We start from the raw sequence: 21337 nt of genomic DNA, 5'->3' as shown, positions 1-21337 counted from the left end.
GATTTGGAACAAACACACCCGTGTCAATAATAACACGGGCGTATTACTTCAATTAAGCAATATATTATTATATTTATACTAACACGGGCGTGTTGCAAATTGAACACGCCCGTGTTCAAATTCAAGCAACACATTCAAACGGGCTGCGGCTGCGGCTTACATAATAATGAGTGTGGGTGGGTCCCATACTCATTATGAATTATTTAATAATTTATCTATGATATATATTTTTTTTAGGTTAATATATTTAATTATATATACATAAAATTTAATTTATAGTACTCCCTCCGTCTCAAATAAGTGCAATATTTGTATTTGATACGGATTTTTAGGTGAGTAGTATTAAATATGATAATTTAAAAATTAGGTGACATGATGGAGAGAGAAATATATATTTTATTATTTTATTTAGATGATGTGAGGGATAAATGTGGAGTATAGATTATGTATAATTAATTATTTCTTATTTTGGAAATATTGCATGGTGTTTGGAACATACCAAAAAGAAAGAAATGTTGCATGGTGTTTGGGACGGAGGGAGTATTTAATAATATTTAAAATTAGATTTTTTTTTTTGTTTCAAATTTTTTTATTTTTATTTTTTTGTTTGAAAATATTATACTTAGATGATTTTCCTTTTCTCTTTTTATACAAGATAATTTTTTTTACTTTTTATAAATATATTAATTTTAAATACATTTATTTATTATTTTTATATGAATAGTATTATTAGTATTTTAAATATTTTAAACATTATATGTTAATAAAATACATATAATATAGATATTAGTTTGTAAATAACAAAATTTTATATAATATAAATAAATAATAAATTTATTTATTTATTTATCATTATTATTAATTTGTTTTATAAAAAATAAAAATTTTTAAAGATGAATAAAAATATTTGTTAATTGAGGGACAAATTATGTGGGATCGGTGAGAGTATTAAACTAAAAAAAAATATACCATACATAAATTATTAAATAATTCATAATGAGCGTGGGACCCACCCACACTCATTATTATGTAAGCCACAGCCGCAGCCCATTTGAATGTGTTGCTTGAATTTGAACACGGGCGTGTTGAATTTGGTACACGCCCGTGTTGGTATAAATATAATAATATATTGCTTAATTGAAATAACACGATCGTGTTATTATTAACATGGGCGTGTTTGTTTTAAATTACTTGCCACATCAGATTATGTTATGGCTACATCAGATTATGTTATGGTTACATCAGCTTATTTTATTGAAATTTTAAAGGTGGAATTAAAAATAATAATTTGATTTTTGTATAGAATTAATTTTGATATTAATTTTTTGAATGAAATCAAAAAAAAAAAAAAAAAAAGAGTTTGATTGGGATTAAAATTGATTTTTTTTTTTTATATTCCATCAAATTTATTTAAATATAAACTTAAAATTAAAACTTTCTAACAAAAAAAATTAAAATAAAAATGAAAAGCACATTGCCGGTACACGTCACTGTGGGCAGTAGAAAAGCGCGTACAAATCCGAGGTGAGGCCTGTCTACATCACGGCGCTGGAGGGAGAACAGACTGCCGATGTCAATTTCAGACCAAAACAGAGTCTTCTCTCTCACTTCACTTGCTCCCCAAGTCTCATTTATCTATATCCCTCCATTCTTTTCTTCTGCATTGGGTCACTGCACAAGGTTCACTCAGTCAACCACAAGTCTGCGCTACCGTTATGGACTGCACACGAGAAATCGAGAAAGATCCGAGGAGACTTGCCAGAAAGTATGCTATTCTTGTCTTTTATTTTATTTTATTGTTGAATGTACGTGGTTTTTTTCATGCAGTTGCCGCCTCTTCTATGGCGTCGCCGACGAGTTCATTGTTGTTTTTTCTTTTGTAGTTTTTTTTTTTTTTTTGGGGGGGGGGGGGGGGGGTTGGAATGTTAGTGATTTGGTTTGAAGATGAAATCGATTGAGTAGAGTTGCATTAGATGGGAAATGGATTTACAGTCCAGAAGAATGCTCGATGATGCATCCATAAAAATGGCGATGAGTTGCAGGCGGTGGGGTTGGGGTGGATCTTTTTCTTTTTCTTAATTGTTCCTTAATGAGCAAGTATGTGATTTAATAAAAAAAAAAAAAGTACACTGAAATTTACAAAAGAAAATAAAAAAAAAAAAACAATAGTAAAAGGAAGAGGGCAAAAAAGAATGACAGTGAACTGTAGTGGGTGAAAACTGTGGGTGAAAACGGTGAATCTTGACAACTCCGAAAAACCTTAAACCTTCCGTATCCCTTCAATCTCCGACCGGGGGACGAAGTAGTCAGAAAAATGAATCGCTCTTTAAATCTTGTTGCGCGCTTTAAGTGGACAATACAAATGGAATCTTTTTGTGTTCTTCTTCTTGGTATGTCCGCCATTTTATTTAATTTTATTTTCCCTGTTATTTTGGTCTGGGTTGTGAAATGATTCAAGGAAGATAATCGAGGGATTGATTCGTCTTTGTATTTCCGATTTTGAGGAGAAGAGAACAATGTTGATGTGTTTTATATATAATGTTACAATGTCCGACGCCATTAGTGGTATTCTTCGTTAGATTAGAATTTGTTATTTTTCTTAATTAGAGACTTTTCAAGGAGACTGCAAAGCATGATTCTTCATTTTTTGATTTTTTTCCTCTGGACAGGTACCAGCTGGACCTTTGTAAGAAAGCTTTGGAAGAGAATGTCATCGTTTATTTGGGAACTGGCTGTGGTAAAACCCACATTGCAGTTTTACTTATGTATGAGATGGGGGCCTTGTTTAGGAAACCTCAAAAAGACAAATGCATTTTCCTTGCTCATACCATTGCCTTAGTCCAGCAGGTTGGTTAGATCTTTTTTTTCATAAAGAATAATCAACTGCGTCTCATTTTATGTTATATTCAAGTATCTGTGTTTTTTTAATAGCAATGCAATGCACGTTCTTGATCTTCGTGCTTTAATTTTCTGAAAATGGTAGCAAGCGAAGGTGATAGAAGAATCTGTTGATTTCACTGTTGGAGTCTATTCTGGTGGGGCCAGACGTATACGCAACCACCATGACTGGAATAAAGAAATTGAAGAATACGAGGTTGGTCTCAAATGATTTATGCATTGTTGCTGCGCTGCATCAAGTGTTAAATGCTTGTGAAGTACTTTGTCTTGTATTGTTAGCAGTAGGTACTCTCATTGGTATTCAGTGCAGCCGGATTGCTGATTTAGGTGTGGTTGGCCAAATGTGGATAATTTGGATATGTGGATTTAGATTGACGAGTGTGTAATAACTAACATTCAAGTCGTAATTTTCTTTCCATATGCAGGTCCTTGTTATGACACCTCAAATCCTGTTATATTGTCTCTCCCACTGCTTCATTAACATTGAGCAGATTGCCCTTCTGATATTTGATGAATGTCATTATGCTCAACCAGAAACCAACCATCCGTACGCTGAAATTATGAAGGTGATTTATAAAACTCATCATACATAAATGTTCGTTAATTGTTGTTGTCTTAATTGACAGATGTTATTTGCCAGATATTCTACAAGACAGATCTTGTGAAGCTTCCTCGTATTTTTGGTATGACAGCATCTCCCATATTAACAAAAGGTAATGCATGATGCCAATTGTTTTGACCTACCTGCATTTATGCTCATGCAATTATAGAGAACAACGGCTTGCTGTTATTCAGTTGAGCTGCTCTGTTACTATCCACAACTGTTAACTTTCACCTCTGATTTAGTATCGAACCTGCTGCAAAAACATGAATCTATGATCAAGTATTGAGTATCTAAATTTTTATTTCAACAGTACATGTTAGGAAATCTCACATTCTTTGAACTGGAAGTATGGTTCTTGGTCCTTGTACAAGCGAATACGTTTACACATCCATGATCTAGATGACCATGTGGCCCCTTTCATTTAATAGAGTACGATGATTAATGACATGTTAGTCTTTCACAATTATTGAATATCTTAATTAAACTAACCTCTGAACTTGTTTTAAGAAGTAACAACTAAAAGTTACTTGAGCAAATAACTCCGAAACATTCCTTATTTGCATGTGGGATCGGTATCATACTTAAATGCAAACCCGGTGATTGAACAAATCTTAAAGGCTTGATTGAGGGGGGAAAAAGCACCCGATTTCAGCATCAATAAATACAATTGAATAAAGAGAGACGAGCATAAATTGTTTTTCTGAACAATCCTTCATTAAATATAGCAATTATGGTTGCTGCTGCCTCTGTTTTGTCTTCATCTACAAAACTGGTTCACATCACTCTGTGTTATATTTGTAATTGGAAACAATATCTTGCTATATTGTTATTTTTTCCCTAAACTTTCTAGTTTTTCCATTCCTGGTGTTCATTTCTATGTGGGTCTTGGTTCTCTCTGTATCATATTTCTTGAGGAAGTATGCCTCTTGACCATAGATTGTCTGGTAGTGCTCTTTTCACAGCCCAAAAATATGTTAGGATTATCTTGAGTAATTGATCCGACCTTTTTGTTTTTTCAGGTGGTTCAGTTGATGGTCTGGAGGCATTGTTGCATGCCAAGGTGTTAAGAGAATTGGACATCTATCTGTTGTGATCTATTTTCTGATTTAACTGAGTAGTTACCTAAAAAATGATTAATTATGACCTTTAGATGTCGTGAAACTGATATGGGTGGCTGGTAAACAAGCCTTCCCTTTATATATCCTTCCACTATATGCTTGCAGATATAACTCTCATAATTGGCCTTTCAAACTTTATGATTGGAGTTCTGCTTGTACTATATTTCTCTTTCAGAAATTTGCATTTGATTATTTGCTATTTCTGTAGGTGTATTCTGTTGAGGATGATGGCGACCTTGAACAGTATGTAACATCACCTAAAGTAAAGGTCTATTGCTATGATTCTATCAAAGATGGTGACTCTTGCCCGCTGATGATTTTGGCTACAAAACTTGAAGACATAAAAATCCAGGCATGAGTTTGATATGCTTCCACTTATAATTTTATTATATACAAATTTCTAATCGATGGCTATCTGATGCATCAGTGTATATCAACTCTTCAAGTTAACCAGGATGATCAGAGTATTCTTGGGATAAGATTGCTTCAAAAACTCCATTCTCATATTATATTGTGCCTGGAGAATCTTGGACTTTGGGGAGCATTGCAGGTAAGGATTACCGCGACACTTATGTTTTTCCTTCATTCAAACCATTTGTGTTATTGTATGAATGGGACACGTTGTGCCCTTATGTTGGAACACTAAAACTTTGAAAGGTAAATACAATTGAACAAATACATTGTAGTTTTTGTTGGCAGTATTAATGGATATAAATTAGGCACGGGGCAGGAAATCATGGATGTAACTGATTATGTTATAAAATAATAATATCATAGGCAAAGATCGGTAGAGTTACTAAGACTACCTTTCGAGTAATAAAGAAAGGGGCGGACAACTATTCTAACTAGACTTTGTTTTTTCTTCATTACTTCTGCTTTCCTTTTTTGTTACTTAACGTGCCTAGGTAGGAAAAAATAGAATCACCAGAACAATCAATTACTGTTGTATTTTTATACCCATGTATCTTATTCCTAAGAAATAAGAAAAATCATGTCCCAAATTGTTTGTTTATTCAGTTTCACAAGGTATTAACTGAATAAGTTCCAAACAGAAAGTCTAGAACAACATTCAGGTGTGTGTTAGCTGAAATTGTAGACATTTACTCAATGTATTCTACCATGGAAGACATATAACTAAAGAATTTGACCACATGCCATGAGAAAAATAAAAAGATTAAACTAGTGGAAAATGTAACTCTAGAAAAAATGTCAACACAAACAATAATCATGCAATCCTTAGCAGGTTATAGCAATGAAGTACCCCTTTTTTATTATTATTATTATTTTTTATTTTTATTTTTTATGACGAGCAATTAAGTACTTTTGAAAATAGAATAAATAAGGTAGAGAAGATGACACTACTTGTAGAGCCTTGTGTTCAAGGGGGAAAGCAACTTAACAACGTTGTGTCGAGTGGCTGAATGGATGAATTGATCTCAGGAACAACAGTCAACGTTAAGAAAATGAATGGAAAAAACCTAAGGCTTGAGCTTTGAAACCAAATTACATTTCAGAGAGTCCGGTCTTATGATAATGCCTTTTCATTTCTTAACATGGTGCAAGTTCCAATGACTGTTGCATTTATATGGGTTGCAATCTCTAGGCTCTAAGATAGATGTGTATGTCCTAAGATTACTATAGTAAGCAGTAAAATATTTTAAAATATGCTAGTATTGGTAAAAATGGTGATGATATTTGTAGTTAGAAATTCTAGGATGTAGGTCTACTATGATGAATGGCTCTAATTTCTTTTGAGGGATTATATATGACACTTGACTTACTTGGAAGGCAGATGATTAGATGAAGGGCTTGTCTAAGGGTTAGCACAATTATTGGGCACCTTTTTCTCCCCCTTAATATGATCTGTCGAGGACAATGCTCTCACTTTTCATTTTAAGTTACACCTGTCATTATTGAGAGGTGAATTAACTGATCATTTCCTTTCTTATTAGGCGAGCAACATGTGCCTAAGAGGTGAAGGTGACAAGATCACTGAACTAGGAGGAGAAGAGAGCTGCAGGGATGACTTATGCAAAAAATATTTGCAAGAGGTTTCCTTAGTTCTTGATTCTGAATGCACTAGAGGTAATCTAGGAATGATTTTTTTCCAGATGGCTAGAATATATTTCTACGATTCATGCAAAAGATGTTTGGAAGAGGCTTCCTTAGTTTTCTTGATGATCGATCCATTCTTTCTATATTTATTAGTAAGAAAAATTTAATAAGAATCTTTTTCAATGTTTCTCGTTGTGTGACTATATTTTCATTTTCATCTTCATAGCATGCAATCTATGATGAGATGTTTCATACAACCTGAAAATATATAATTTCAAATCCAAAACATCTTAAAACACAGCCTAAGTTATGGTTTCTTATTATATTTTTCATGCAGAAGGTGCACAGGGAGATATATCTTGTGTTACTGTAGAGGTTTTGAAGGAGCCTTTTTTCCCAAGAAAGATATTAAAGCTTCTAGATATCCTCTCCAACATCAGGTTGCTACCTTGTCATTCTAAATCTATGTACATGTCAAGATATTATCATTAATCTAGAGCAAAATGGTACACTTTCCATAATAGAGCTAATCTATAATATTATCACTATCCTAGATGCATGTTCTACATGAATTCTAGTCTTGTACAAAAAGTGCAGTTGTGATTTTATGAAAATTTTTAATATTATATTTCTTCGACATCTGCAAATTTAAGTCCATTGGATGGGAATTTAAATGAATATATTTAAAATTTCAAGATGTAAAAATAGATTTCAGCGTTTGTTTTACTTGTGCTGTTTCTACCTATTTGTTACTATTTAATATCTCATTTTCTTTCAAAAACATTAAATCCAACATTTAAGCATGTCTATTTGTCTAATTAATTTGTTTATTTTCTTTGTAACTTCACATTAATTTTTTTACTTTTTTACAGGGTAAAAAGAGATATGAAATGCATAATATTTGTGAATAAAATTTTCACAGCAAGATTGCTGTCTAATCTAATTCAGAACACAACATTTCTATCATCTTGGAAGTGTGATTTTCTTGTGGGAGTTCATTCTGGGCACATGTCACGAAAAAATACAAATATTGTTCTCGAAAAATTTCGTTCTGATGAGGTAATACTTATGGCACAGTAGATTACCCCCCTCCCCTTTCTTGGAAGAAGTGATCATAAAGATAGGAGGATTGCAAAGGAAAATAGGAGTTTCTTTTGATAAAATGTCATAGAGGAGATGGAATAAGATCATGTTATCATTTGATTCTTTCTATTTGAAGATGGGGAAAAGAATAGAAAAAGAAAATTACTAGTGAATTATACCGTTGTTTAAGGCACTTCATTTTCCATTGCGTTTTAGCTCTTAATTCTACTATCTTATATTTCTCTATTAAATTATCTTGTCAGCTGAATATTATAGTTGCCACTAAAGTTGGAGAAGAAGGGCTTGATATTCAGACCTGTTGCCTTGTGATACGGTTTGATCTTCCAGAAACAGTTTCAAGTTTTATACAATCTAGAGGCCGGGCTCGCATGCCTCAATCAGAATATATTTTCTTGGTGGACAGGTTCTTACACTGAATACTTGTTCTGTTGAAGTATAATTTTGGATTCCAAGGGATAAAGTTAATCTTTGATTCATGCAATATGCAGTGGCAACCAAACACAACTCAATTTGATTGAAGATTTTAAAAATACTGAAGCTCTTATGAATAAAGAAATTTCCACCAGAAAATCTTGTGTGCCAACAAGGGAGTTCATGGAGAATACCTACAAAGTGGAAAGCACTGGGGCAACCATTAGTTCTTCTTTGAGTGTTTCATTACTTCACCAATATTGTTCAACACTTCCTCATGATGAGTATGATCCCATTTTACTGTTTGATTTGAGTTTGTTGTGCTCTCTGGTTTGAAACCTAGATACCGAGGACCGGCTGCTTGACTTGGTTCTTGATTATTTGTAATTTATTTTAATTAGGTACTTCAATCCAGTGCCAGAATTTTTCTACTGTGATGATGTTAATGGAATAGTTTGCAACATACTTCTTCCCGCCAATGCTCCGGTTCATCAGATTTCTAGCACACCACAGCCTTCAAAAGAGGCAGCTCGGCGAGATGGTTGCTTAAAAGCATGCCAGATATTGCATGAAATTGGAGCACTCACAGATTATCTGTTGCCAGAGCAAGAAGAGAACCATGAGGAATTGACTTCTGAATTATCTGAATGCGGGATTGGTCAGTATATTTTTAGCTCTCTTAACTTTCAGATTAATTTTTCATATTAACAGTGTGGTAGTAAATTATTCTACTTACCCCAGACGTGGATTCTCTAGAACTCCATGAGATGCTTGTCCCAGCTGCCCTTAAAAAACCATGGACAGAAGCTGGGGATCACATTTGTTTCAGTTCTTACTACATCAAGCTTCGTCCTGATCCCGCAGATAGGGTTTACAGAAAATTTGGTCTTTTTGTGAAGGAACCACTCCCAGAAGAGGCTGGTAGAATGGAACTTGATCTTTGTTTGGATAATGGTAGAATGGTGATGACACAGCTTATACCAGCCGGAATCTATAAATTTGATAAAGAAGAGGTGTAGTTTCTTTTTTCCTTTCACCCCTGTAATAATTAGTTCAGGATAACTATATTTGTTTCAGCATCTGATCTTTTGAATCTCACAGATTGCATCAGCTGAGAAGTTCCAGCGGATGTTCCTCAAAATAATTCTTGATCGGCATGAATTCATACCACAACATGTCTCATTAGAAGAAGATGATATCATCGAGTCTGGCTCATTGACACGTTACCTGCTGCTTCCTGTTTTTGAGCATGAGAACCAATTCTCTGTGGACTGGGCACTTGTACAGAAATTGTTATCATCGCCGATATTCAAATGCCCAAAGACTGATATTGGCAATGAAGCATCTCATTTGAACAATCCTCTACATCTTGCTGATGGCTCCTGGAGTTTTGACAATATTTTGAACAGTTTGGTTTATGTCCCTGGAAAAGATACATTCTTCTTTATTTCTGATATTTTGCCAGATAAAAATGGGCATAGTTTATACGATGGTTCAAAAACTCACATTGAGCACTATGCAGAACGGTAAGTAAATCCTCTACTGAACCTGTCAGCCATTAATACTTTGTTCCATGCCTTTGCATAGAGTACTTGGATGCATTTTGAGGAAAATGGTAGTGTTAGCGGTTCCATGTATTTAGGACAATGAGACCACATGTGGCATACTAAACTTTTGTATCGCCTTGAACTAAATATATTTTGGTTGTAGTTGCATCTAGGATATCCATCCTAATATCCTTAAATTTGACCTAAAATCCTGAATATGTATCGTTCTTGGTTATATTTGTGTTGAAAGGAATATAGGTATTATTGTGTTAGATTTTACTGTCATCTCATGTATGTGATAATACTTTCATAGAAGATATGCCTTGGACAAACAATGATTTGTTGAGATTCAATACAAGAAGGCTCATACACACAGATCAGTACAGAATATATGATTTATTCATTCTTTCCTATCCCTTGATGTGCTGTTACCAGTAGCTTATGGTGAAGCAAACTTCTATTTTAACATCGATATGATTTTATTTGTGATTTTTGAACCAGAGTTTTCAGTTATAGGATCTATGTATTTCTGTCACTATTTCATTGTTATCTCTTTCTCATGATTCACATTTGGTTGTAGGTATGGTTTTCATCTTGCGCACCCAGCCCAACCCCTTCTGAAAGCAAAGCAACTATTTGTTTTGGCTAACCTACTGAGGAAGAAAAAGGCATCAGGTATAGTTGATTATGCTTGAGAGAACATGTGCACAAACAGGTGCAAGATTTAAATCTTGGAGCTAAATCTTTTCCCGTTCTCATGCTGATGGCTACTTCAGATAGCTTCATCATAATCATTTTAATTGTTGCCTAAATGATTATGAGATATTGTTCCTTTTATTTCTAGTTTGTGTTAAAAACTACATCTTAAGTCTGGGAAAATTGATGAATGTCATCTTTTATCACGCAAATGTTGGGTTGATTACAGGAGAATGGCGAGAAAAACAAGAACATTTTGTTGAACTTCCCCCTGAAATTTGTCAGCTGAAAATTGTTGGTTTTTCTAAAGATATTGGAAGTTCAATATCTCTGTTACCGTCAATCATGCATCGACTTGAAGGCTTTCTTGTGGCCGCTGAGCTGAAGGCAAAATTGATTCCTTCATTGCCTGAGGGAGCTGAAGTTACTACAAACCGGGTAAGAATTTGTTTTGGGGATTATATTATTTTGTATTGCCTCTGTTTGCTCTCTGTTTGGCCGTCAAGTTATTTTAGCACGTGACTATCCCTTTTGCTAGTAACACATATAAAGTGGCTTATTGATTTTGATATTGCATCAGATTCTTGAAGCACTCACCACAGAAAGATGTTCAGAGAGCTTTTCTCTTGAAAGGCTTGAAATGCTTGGTGATGCATTTCTCAAATTTGCAGTTGGTAGACATCTTTTTCTTAAACATGAGCTTTTAGATGAAGGACAGCTCAGCAACAAGCGTTCCAACATTACAAGCAATACTAATTTACACAAGTTGTCAAAAAAGAGGAATTTACAGGTAATCAATCCAAATTAATGTTTCCAAGTACTATAAATATTCATGATATGAGATCAGATGCGACCATAAATTTCATGATATAACTTTCCATCTTTTCAGACCAAATGTTTGCAATATGAAGTTTATGAAGTTCATAGTTTTAAAATAATTGGATCATAAATATATCTTGATTAAAAACGAGAAACATCATACTGAACTAACACTGAACATACTGTAGCGCTTTTCTGAACTTAAAAATAATAGCAATGGACAAATAGTGTGCAACTAACGTTATGCACATAATGTTAGCATAATAAAATTTTCTTCCACTTCCATTTCGACTTTAGGTACTATCATCTATGGCCTACGTTGTATCAAATTGCGTAATTCTTGAAATCGTGATGTCAAATGTTTTAAGTGAATGCATTTCTTTCAATTCATGCCGTTTTCTATTTATATGTTGAGAGTAGTTTGATTGTGAAGAACATGTATTTCAGGTATACATACGTGATCAACCACTCGAACCTAGTCAATTCTTTACATTTGCCCGTCCATGTCCTGTAAACTGCAATAAAGAGACCGAGCACTCTCCGTCTAACAAGAAAAGGGCCGCAAAGACTGAAGTTAGATGCAGCAAGAATCATCACTGGTTAAATAAGAAGACCATTGCAGATGCTATCGAGGCACTTATTGGGGCTTTGATAGTTGATAGTGGCTTCAAAGCAGCAATTGCATTCCTCAATTGGCTTGGCGTAGAAATAGACTTTTTACCTTCACAAGTGGATCGTATCTGCTTTGCAAGCAATGCCTTTCTGTCTCTTCCTCATCAATTGGATGTTAATGCACTTGAAAAGAACTTAGGATACACGTTCACCCATAGAGGCTTGCTTGTCCAGGCTTTTGTCCATCCGTCTTTCCGCAATCAGTTGGGATGTTGCTACCAGGTATGCGCTCCGTTCCTAGTTAATGATTCTGATCATCTACATTTTCAAATTATAATGCTGAAATATATTTTACTTCTTGAACCAGAGACTTGAATTTCTTGGAGATGCTGTCTTGGATTACTTGATTACCTCGTATCTCTATTCAGTGTATCCAAACATGAGACCTGGTCAACTTACAGATTTGAGATCATTATCAGTGAACAATGTGTCATTAGCTGATGTAGCAGAGAGACAATCCTTTCACAAATTTCTTATGTGTGATTCTGAAGGTCTCCGTAAAGCTATTTCAACATATGTTAACATCAGACGTGCAACGTCAGCAAATGCCCTTGTCAAGGAGAAATCTTGTCCTAAGGTTGTGGTTCTGATAATATTGTGTTCTTATTAAGGGAAATAATCGTAGTCGTAACATCCAATTGTTTTGTTACGTCGTTTTAACAGGTCCTTGGTGACTTAGTTGAGTCGTGTGTAGGCGCTGTATTTCTTGACACAGGGTTGGACCTGAGCTGCCTATGGAAGATAACGCTGCGTCTGCTGGATCCAATTGTTGATGTTTCGAAGCTGCAGCTTAATCCTCTTAGAGATCTTACAGAACTTTGTCAATTCTATAACTGGACACTTCAATTTTCTTCATCGAAGAAGGATGGCAAAATCTTAGTTGCAGCTACAGTGAATGGGAAAACTGCTTCTGCCTGCGACATAAGTGGAAGAGTGGCAAAAAGAACAGTTGCAAGAGAACTACTAGATCGTTTCACGGTAATTTATTCTGAAAATTCTTCACTATACATTTTCCTTACCTTCGACTAACATCGGTTAGGGCTTTCATTGTTCAGGCTGAGGGGTACAGATGCAAGTCAAAATCACTGAAGGAAGTGCTCGAAGAAAGCGAGGAAATGGAAGCCAAATTAATTGGATACGACGAGCCTATCCATTTCTTTAATTCCGATGCGCAAGGGGTAGGGGAAACAACATTGTGCAATAACATTGCAAAAGTATATCACCTTGGCGAGTCATTGTCCGGTGCCCCAGTCGCCCATCCTCTGAGCAGGGTACTGAAACGCCATCTTGTTCGAGCTGCTCAACGACATGCAGGCGATAGCAATGCTATTAGTCAGGGAACAGGTACTGTCCAATCTTAATAACTTTTGGATTCTATAATTCTCAAATCAAAAATTATATTTGCAGGTACGCCCTTTGCAGTATCTGCAAAAGCAAAGCTGTACGAAGTCTGCGCCGCTAACACCTGGAAGCCGCCTGTCTTCGAGTGCTACAAAGAGATTGGTGAAGGCCACCTAAGAGAGTAAGCTTATACTTAACCAATGGAAGTGTTCACAATCTGTGCACTTATGGTATCTTATCCTATCCTGTATCTGCATCTGTTTGGTCAGGTATGCATTCAAGGTGGAGATGGAGATTACGGAAAGGCCAAAGGTGGGATTTGAATTCTATGGAGAATCTCGAAGGAAGAAGAAAGAAGCAGCCCACCATGCTGCAGAAGCAGCACTGTGGTACTTGAGAAATGAAGGATACAATTGCTGATGCTGATGCTGATGTTGATACCAACCAAGCATGTAAGTAATCTGTCATTTGTAGATAGTTAGGGTTGAGTTAGTTGAGGATATAATTCGATTTTAGGTGAAAAGATGAAATTTGTTATATTACATAACAAAAATATATTATGAAGTGAGAAAATTTTAAACATATAATTATGATATTTTTATTATTTAGTTTTTTTTTTTTTAAAATATTAAATAAAATGATTGTAAAAATTTATATCAATATTAATTTATACTCCCTTGGTTTGCTCCAAGGGCCTTATTTAGGCACTGTATTATAATTTTTTTATAAATGTCATTATAATTTTTGTCATTCTTTTTTAATTTATACTAATTTTTTATATAATAATTAATATTTAAAGATTAATACTCCAAAAATAAATAGATCTGTAGAGCCTGAGGGAAATAATATTACATAAAACAAATATTTATGTATGTAAGTTAAGAAGTGCTTTGAACCAAGTTTTGAGTGCCTAAAATAATCTGAATATTATTTATTACATGAAATTTTTTATATTTGCACAAAACATTCTCTTTGTTCAAATGTTTGATTGTAAATAACTAAACATTTTTGTACAAATAAAAAATAAAAAATATTTTAAATATTTATAATTTACCCATAAATTTTTATGGAAAATACCTTCTCATTCCGGGATTTTTTTACCCATAATGAGATGCGCTGATATTCAGCTTTTGACACCCAGCCGTAAAAAAACTAGTTTAAACACTTGTACTATTATATTCATTATAATTTACCTATAATTATTTATTTTGTTATATTTATAAATAAAATATATGCTATTAACTTTATAAATATGTTCTCAGATAATTGATCTTTTTAATTGGTATTTAAAAAAAATGATGTTTAATTAATTAATAATAATAAATTATGATATTATTTTATTATTTTTTTTATATAATTAATAATATTAATAATTTTAAAATAATTTAAATATATATAATTTAAAAAATTAAAAGAAATATTTAATTATTTCAAAAATTGAAAATAAAAATATAGTTTAACAGCAAACCTCTTAATCCTTTATCCTATAAGTCAGGGGGGTTGGACTTTTTATTTTATTTATATTTTATTTTTTGGTCGGAGGTTCAATTTATCGTGTTTTAAATTATGTACTTATTATATAGTTAATTAAATTAAATATTTATTAATTATATTAAATTATATACTATCACGTAGTTAATTAAATTAAATATTTATTAAATATATTTTAATTTAATAAATTTATCAAAAATTAAAATTACTATATCAATTATTATGATAGATAAAAAAATATTTTGTTACTAAAATTAAGCCTCAATTTTATTCACGACGCTGTACTCAGCGCCGCAGTAAAGAAAATTTGTTCTCCCGACCCTTGGAAACCCGCGTCTTCTAAATTTCCACCCCCATACGATCGCCTAAAGTATAAAATTCCCCGCCCGCACCAAGAAACCTCCCCAAAACCAACCCACCGCTCTTCCAATTTCAAGAAAGGAAAAACAGAAGAAATCGGGGATTGATTGAACGGGGATAGGTGAGATGACGCGGGCGTCCAAGAGAAAGTCTGATAATCCGACTGCTGGACCGATGAAGATAGGCCGCCGGGATGGTGTTCGTTCTGGTATGCTCTGTGTTCTTGTTTTCTTTATGTTCAGAGGTTATTTTCCCGATATTATTTGTTGCTGCGTGATTTCTTTTTGAGGGGCTGGAGATTCTGAGTTTAGTTTCGCGTTTCTTTGGTTAATTGACAGATTTGGCACCGATGAGAATTAAATTCCTAGTTTCTTTGTTTAAAATTTAAGATTAATTCCCGAGGTTGTGAACGAGGACAGTATCCCTTGTTATCATTGATAAAATAAGTCGCCGATTTTAGTGATTCTAGGTGAATTCGAATATTGAAGCGAGGCAAAGAAGCTCTCTATCAATTCACCCTTAGCTTTCTGAGGTTTTAGTATGGTGATTAATTGGTTGATCATATTGTTATGCATATGAGCGCTATAGTGTTGGATGCATATGAATATGTTTGGAGAATCAACTGGGTTAATATAAAAATTGTCTTTTCCTGTGATGCAGAAAGTTATGACAGCAATATCACACTACACGTCTATTGTTATTTTCGATGCAGTTTCTGCGAGGCCTAAAGCATTGAATACAAAACATCTTAACAATGTGGCTAGATAAAACTTTAATAATCATGTGTTGTTTCTTTGATTACTTGTTAATTTTCAGGAGATGGTGAGTGTGTTCTCTTGCTTTCTTTTCCCCACTTTAATGTTCATTATGCCATTTTCACCCCCAAAATCCAGTTGAACCTTTCAAGTTTCACCTGGAAAATAACAATTAACATACTCGAAGATTGTGTTTGTCTTTTCGGCGTACAACATTAATCCCGAATGCCAGGTGTTGGCCATCCAGTTTCAACCTTTTGACATCTCATTTATTTTGCAGCATCAAGTAAAGCTACAACCAAGATGCAAGAACGCATTGATGAACTTTACTTCAAATATTGCAACAAATCGTTAGGCACGATTGAGTGAGTATTTCTGATTAGCTTTCTGTCCTTTTTTATTTGCAACATTCACAATCAGTATGCTGGATTTGAGTATGTAAGTGATGGGCTTTTTCTATTCCTGACAAGGTTGTGAGCATACTCTATAACTTATAGGTAGTTATTTAAATGGCAGATAACCTCACACTGCTTTTCTACCAAATGGAATATTCTGAATAGCAGTTTGGGTTGCATGGAAACATGTTTATCTCTAAGGACTGTAGGCAACACTAAACTTTCCGTGGTGCTTTATTTTCTTTTTTGTCCTTGGATGCTGTGATTTGATCTAAAGCATTGGTGGATTCCTCTTGCTTCCGCTTGAAGGTCATAAATTTATATTTTCGTCTTGGTTGTGAATTCTGGAAGCTTCTTGTCATCTTGTTATTCTTTGATATGGTGAAATTCTTTAATTTCCCATAATCTGTTAAATTCCCAATTTTCAAGATTTTTCTATGATTTCCAGCAGCACATTGACCAGGCTTCTCATTTTGTTCCCAATAAGAATTAGGCTACATGTTCGCGCTGATATAATGACAGCACTTCCTTTAATACAACCTAATTTTCCTTGAAAGTTTGAAATCACTCTTGTTGGAAATTAAAAGACATCTTCCTCATGAAATTATTCATGTTAGCAGTAAAGATATAATTTTTTCCCATATCAACTCCGCACTCTTTTATATCATCTGACTTCTGAGGACCTGGATATTGTTGGGACCAAAACTAAAATCGTAACATTTCTGAACTTATAATGTGAAATAAATGGCTATGTGAATTCATGATCTCTATCAGGATAGGAAAGATAGATAATGCTACTCAAGCCAAATGATCGATAGTTATCTGATCCAAGTTTTCTTTTTAGTGAAAAAATGAATAATTTTTGTTTTGGCAGATCTTGCTCTAGTGCTTTAAACTTTTGTTTCATCTAAGCTATCATCCCCAGCACCATTATCCATCATACTCCCAGATGACAACGCCAAAACCATCTCTACAACAGAATAGAAACTAACCATTTTCTGTGTCCGTGCCCTCTTTTTTTAGAAGACGCTCTTAAAAAAAATGATATGTATAATTGTATATCCTTTTTCCAAGCAAGTTAATACATTGAAATGTACTAAAAAATAAATGAAAGAAATCTCGCCGAGAAAGCAGGGATTTTACTTGTTATAATGCTGTCAATGGTTTATGGTCCAAACAATATTGACACTGGTTCTTATGTGTTTGTTATTTGCTCGTACTAAATGGTTCTCATCAATATTTGCTGCACAGCCCAGATGGGATTGAAGTACTATGTTCTGATCTAAAGGTGGAGCACACTGATGTGAGGATTTTGATGCTTGCATGGTGAGTTATTCATTGACGAAAAATCTCAGAAAGTGCAATGTCCCTCATCATTGATATCACTTGTGTTTCCTGTGGAACTGAATCTGCACTCTCGTCATCAGGAAAATGGATGCGCGAAGGCAGGGATATTTTACTCAGGCAAGCCTTTTGTTATCATACATATTATTTCTTGTGCTATCCTATTATTAAGATCCAAAGTACATTTACTTCTTATACTCTTTGCTCATTACGGTGGTTGATGTATACTTCCTTAAAGTACAAATATTAGATGTATGTATATTCTTCTAGGATATCTTTATTTCTTAGTTTGAATTGGACTATCACAAATTATTGGTTTTATGAATTTACATTGTTAGCCTGTATTATGGGTTACAAAATCATTTAGTACCTGCTATTCTCATTTCACATCCTTATTTTAGCTTTTGATGCTACTGACTTCATTTCACCGGCCATTCAACACTTTATATTACAAAGCAAATCATTAATCTACTAAATATGACACTCTTTTTAAAAGGGTTAATGTTTAATCTTGGGAATTAAGATAGAGAACTTTATTATAAGTATTTGAAGAAAGTATATAACCTTATCATATAGCAACAGAACCAATACAACATTGTATGGAGTTTGTTGAGCAATTATATGATTGCTTATTCCTTCTGCATGTTCTGTTTCATCTCTGAATTGCTCCCATGTAGAATTAGTTTTTCAGTTTGATGTTTATGATGTACGAGTGTTTTGTCTGTAAATGTGGTTGTCTGTGGGGTTGTATTATAAAATTTTCATGTTTTCTGCACTCATCAGGATGAGTGGCAAAAAGGCTTAAAAGCTCTTCGAGTTGATACAATCGATAAACTAAGGAAGGCACTGCCAGTATTGGAGAGAGAGGTTTCTTGCTGTTGCTTACACTCCTTTCCTGGGTGAAAAATAGTGAGATTGCTAACTGTTTAAATTTGTTGATGTGAAGGTCTTGTGTCCAGAGAATTTTGAAGGATTTTATAAATATGCATTCCAGTACTGCCTCACAGGTAAGCATTTTCAACATTGTGGACATGTTCTCAGCAGATATACTGAGTTTCAGGTTAATCACATGTTCTTCTGAGCTATGATCATTCGTGTTTTCTGAAACTTGGTTGCTCTTTTCAACTCTTACAGAAGAAAAACAGAAGTGTTTGGACATCGAAAGCACCTGCCTATTACTAAATTTGGTTTTAGGGTGCATGTATCAACATCAAGTTGATTCATTCACTGAATTTCTTAAGGTCAGTGGTCCGCTAAAGTACTCACATTAAGTTTTTAGGGCATTGCATTTAAATTAGATGTTACATGTTTCACAACAATGGGTGTCCACTGAAGTGTGTGATCCACTTCTGATAGCTGCTGGATGCCTTTTCTTTTTGGCTACTCTCTGGACTGACTTATGGTTTTGTGAAATTTTATGAACTTCAGTCCCAGAAGGACTACAAGGTAATTAACATGGATCAGTGGACAAACTTTCTTCGGTTTTGCCAAGAGGTATTTCTTATTGCTATTCTAAATTTTCAATTAGTTGCATATTGCACTATTTGTATATTTTTGGCTTGAAACATGCTAATTTACTAAGCAGTAAGTGTTTTCTTTCTGTCATCCCGTGATAAAGTTTGTTGTAATAGATTTCTGCTTATTGTTCATGTCTCTTATGTGGGGAACTCTGTGCCCTAAGTATACATATGGTTAGTCTTACTCATGCGTGCAGCGAGAGATTGTTCTTATTAAAATGGTGTCACTTTCTTAATGACCTGAAACCTCTAAACGATCTTAGAATGTACACAGAGGCAAAACCCATGCCGTCCTTCTCTTTGGAGCTTATTTTAGACATGTTCCCTCAAGTCCAGTCATATTTCATGGCCCTCTTAGAAAATGATGCCAGATCGAAATTAAACGACCTGTTTTTGATGTTGTTTCTGAAGTGTAACCATGTAGGTATAAGCTGTTTGGTTCAGGAATGATAAATTTTGGGAGTGACCTAAATGCAGGGATCTGAAGTTCGTTTTCTGAGTTTGACAAATTTTTGTTCATGTATTATCATATATATTTTACAGATAAGCTTTCCAGACCTGCGGGATTATGACACTTCTGAAGCTTGGCCTTTGCTTCTTGATAATTTTGTTGACTGGATGAAAGAAAACGAAGCTACAGTGACCCCTGCATGATTATGGACTTCATTCTTTACAAGGTCAGCATGCGGTAATAAAAACGAGTTTCTCCTGGTGCCTGTACTAAGGCAGTGCTCGTATATTGTTATGAGGTTTATGCACTTGCAGGCTCACATTTCAAAAAGTTTGGAGACTCCCTGTTAGCTGCAAAGTGTCCCCAAAAATCCTTAAATGCTGAACAGGTTTTGAGAGCTCTGCACTAATTTTTCAAACGCATCCAATGGCATTCTTTCGGAACTGTTAAAGAGTAGAGTTTTTGCTTCCCTTATGGGCTTCTTATTTTTCTTTTATTTGACAAAGGATATTGGTCTGGCATTGTATCATGAGATAAAAGGAGAAATGTGAAAAGTGGAAGCTGGACATTTACCTTATATTCTGTGAGATGATGTTAGTTTAAAATGAATTTGCAGAATTTACATATGAATATGCCATTTTGGAAATTTTTTGGCACAAATGCCTTGTTTTTTTGTTTTTGGTTTTTTCTTGTCAACTTGGGTTGCTCGAGATTGGGCAAATTTGCTCTAGAATTTGTTATTTTGTGCATATTTCATTAAATGCTAAAAAATGTAAAAGTTGCTTGTGTTTGTGTTTGTGCACATTTCATTAAAAAACACTATATATATAGATATGTACGTAACATACTAACTCTATTCATTGTCGAAAGATTATTAGTAAATGATGTGTAATATGTCCATGTACCAATTCTCTCACTTTTTTTTCTTCAAAACTTACAAACCAAACTTACCAATGGATATAGAGAGATATCATCAATTATCTCCACTTTTCATCTTTCTTTCAAGCCTTTTCAATTTTCTCTTCCATTTTAAATCTTCTTTTATAAAATAAATATGATAATAACAATCGACAGAGAAAATTGCAATTTTCAACAAACATGTTATGTATTATTATATATATATATATATCTAGACTAGAAACAGAAATTTCAATTACATAATCTCTCAAACCTTTAACTAAATAAAAAAGAAATCCTTGGAATCAGCTCAGTTGCAGATAAACTCCCAAATAATTTGTACTTTCACACAGCAATTCAGGAAAACAAACAAACAATAAAAAAACAAAAAAGGAAATATGGAGAAGAAGATCAAGAGCAAAATATTTTGAAAAAAAATTAATAGCAAAGCGATTAATCAAAATAAAGCAGTGAGGCTCAGATCTGTTGGTTTACAAACAGGCAAAGAGAAACCAGACCACGCCATGGCTGCAGAATCACCGGTTGCCTGCAACAGCAGGCCATCCGGGTCGCCACGCCAAGGTACGGGCCGGGTCTTCCCCGCCCGATTCACCAGCCCAGTTGTGCAAGAAGGATTGCGAAATATCGTCACAGCCCCATACAGATACAACACAGCACATTCATTCATTCAGAGATAGAACAGAAAAGAACAGAACCATAGAAGCAGACAGGCAAGCAGACAGACAGACAGACAGCCAAGAATCCACCGGCTGAATCCACGCCATCCATGGCGTGAGATTTATTTTATTTTATTTATTTATTTCCCACAGTCTTACTTACTGCTGTTGAAGAAGGGCTGTTG

General features: G+C 34.3%; 2 protein-coding genes across 5 annotated transcripts; both read left to right on the top strand.

The window, feature by feature from the left end:
- Positions 1 to 1538: 1538 nt before the first annotated feature.
- On the top strand, positions 1539 to 13869 carry LOC127251482 (dicer-like protein 4). Of its 3 annotated transcripts, none has more exons than XM_051275197.1 (25): positions 1539 to 1765; positions 2670 to 2847; positions 2984 to 3094; positions 3324 to 3464; positions 3539 to 3611; positions 4522 to 4562; positions 4829 to 4972; positions 5048 to 5170; positions 6573 to 6705; positions 7013 to 7115; positions 7548 to 7734; positions 8022 to 8182; positions 8268 to 8474; positions 8592 to 8848; positions 8932 to 9203; positions 9292 to 9716; positions 10318 to 10412; positions 10663 to 10871; positions 11014 to 11223; positions 11700 to 12146; positions 12232 to 12501; positions 12588 to 12902; positions 12980 to 13268; positions 13332 to 13446; positions 13535 to 13869. In XM_051275197.1, the coding sequence occupies exons 1-25, from the start codon at positions 1716 to 1718 to the stop codon at positions 13683 to 13685; spliced, it is 4707 nt and encodes a 1568-aa protein (XP_051131154.1). In that variant the 5' UTR covers positions 1539 to 1715; the 3' UTR covers positions 13686 to 13869. The 3 variants fall into 3 exon arrangements, with proteins under 3 accessions (XP_051131154.1, XP_051131155.1, XP_051131156.1); XM_051275198.1 differs by lacking the exon at positions 1539 to 1765 and adding an exon at positions 2183 to 2390; XM_051275199.1 differs by lacking the exons at positions 1539 to 1765; positions 2670 to 2847; positions 2984 to 3094 and adding an exon at positions 3126 to 3225.
- Positions 13870 to 15061: 1192 nt separating this feature from the next.
- On the top strand, positions 15062 to 20251 carry LOC127251773 (uncharacterized). Of its 2 annotated transcripts, none has more exons than XM_051275633.1 (10): positions 15062 to 15324; positions 16152 to 16236; positions 17518 to 17592; positions 17694 to 17730; positions 18394 to 18477; positions 18557 to 18617; positions 18745 to 18851; positions 19039 to 19104; positions 19671 to 19815; positions 19893 to 20251. In XM_051275633.1, the coding sequence occupies exons 1-9, from the start codon at positions 15243 to 15245 to the stop codon at positions 19779 to 19781; spliced, it is 708 nt and encodes a 235-aa protein (XP_051131590.1). In that variant the 5' UTR covers positions 15062 to 15242; the 3' UTR covers positions 19782 to 19815; positions 19893 to 20251. The 2 variants fall into 2 exon arrangements, with proteins under 2 accessions (XP_051131590.1, XP_051131589.1); XM_051275632.1 differs by having other exon boundaries at positions 15065 to 15324; positions 19671 to 19804.
- Positions 20252 to 21337: the final 1086 nt, after the last annotated feature.

Source organism: Andrographis paniculata, unplaced genomic scaffold (genome assembly GCF_009805555.1).
Source record: "Andrographis paniculata isolate CXL003 unplaced genomic scaffold, ASM980555v1 Contig45END, whole genome shotgun sequence".
Taxonomy (NCBI): Eukaryota; Viridiplantae; Streptophyta; class Magnoliopsida; order Lamiales; family Acanthaceae; genus Andrographis; species Andrographis paniculata.
The sequence above is the reverse complement of the archived record's forward strand: the minus strand, read 5'-3'. Positions and strand labels throughout refer to the sequence as shown.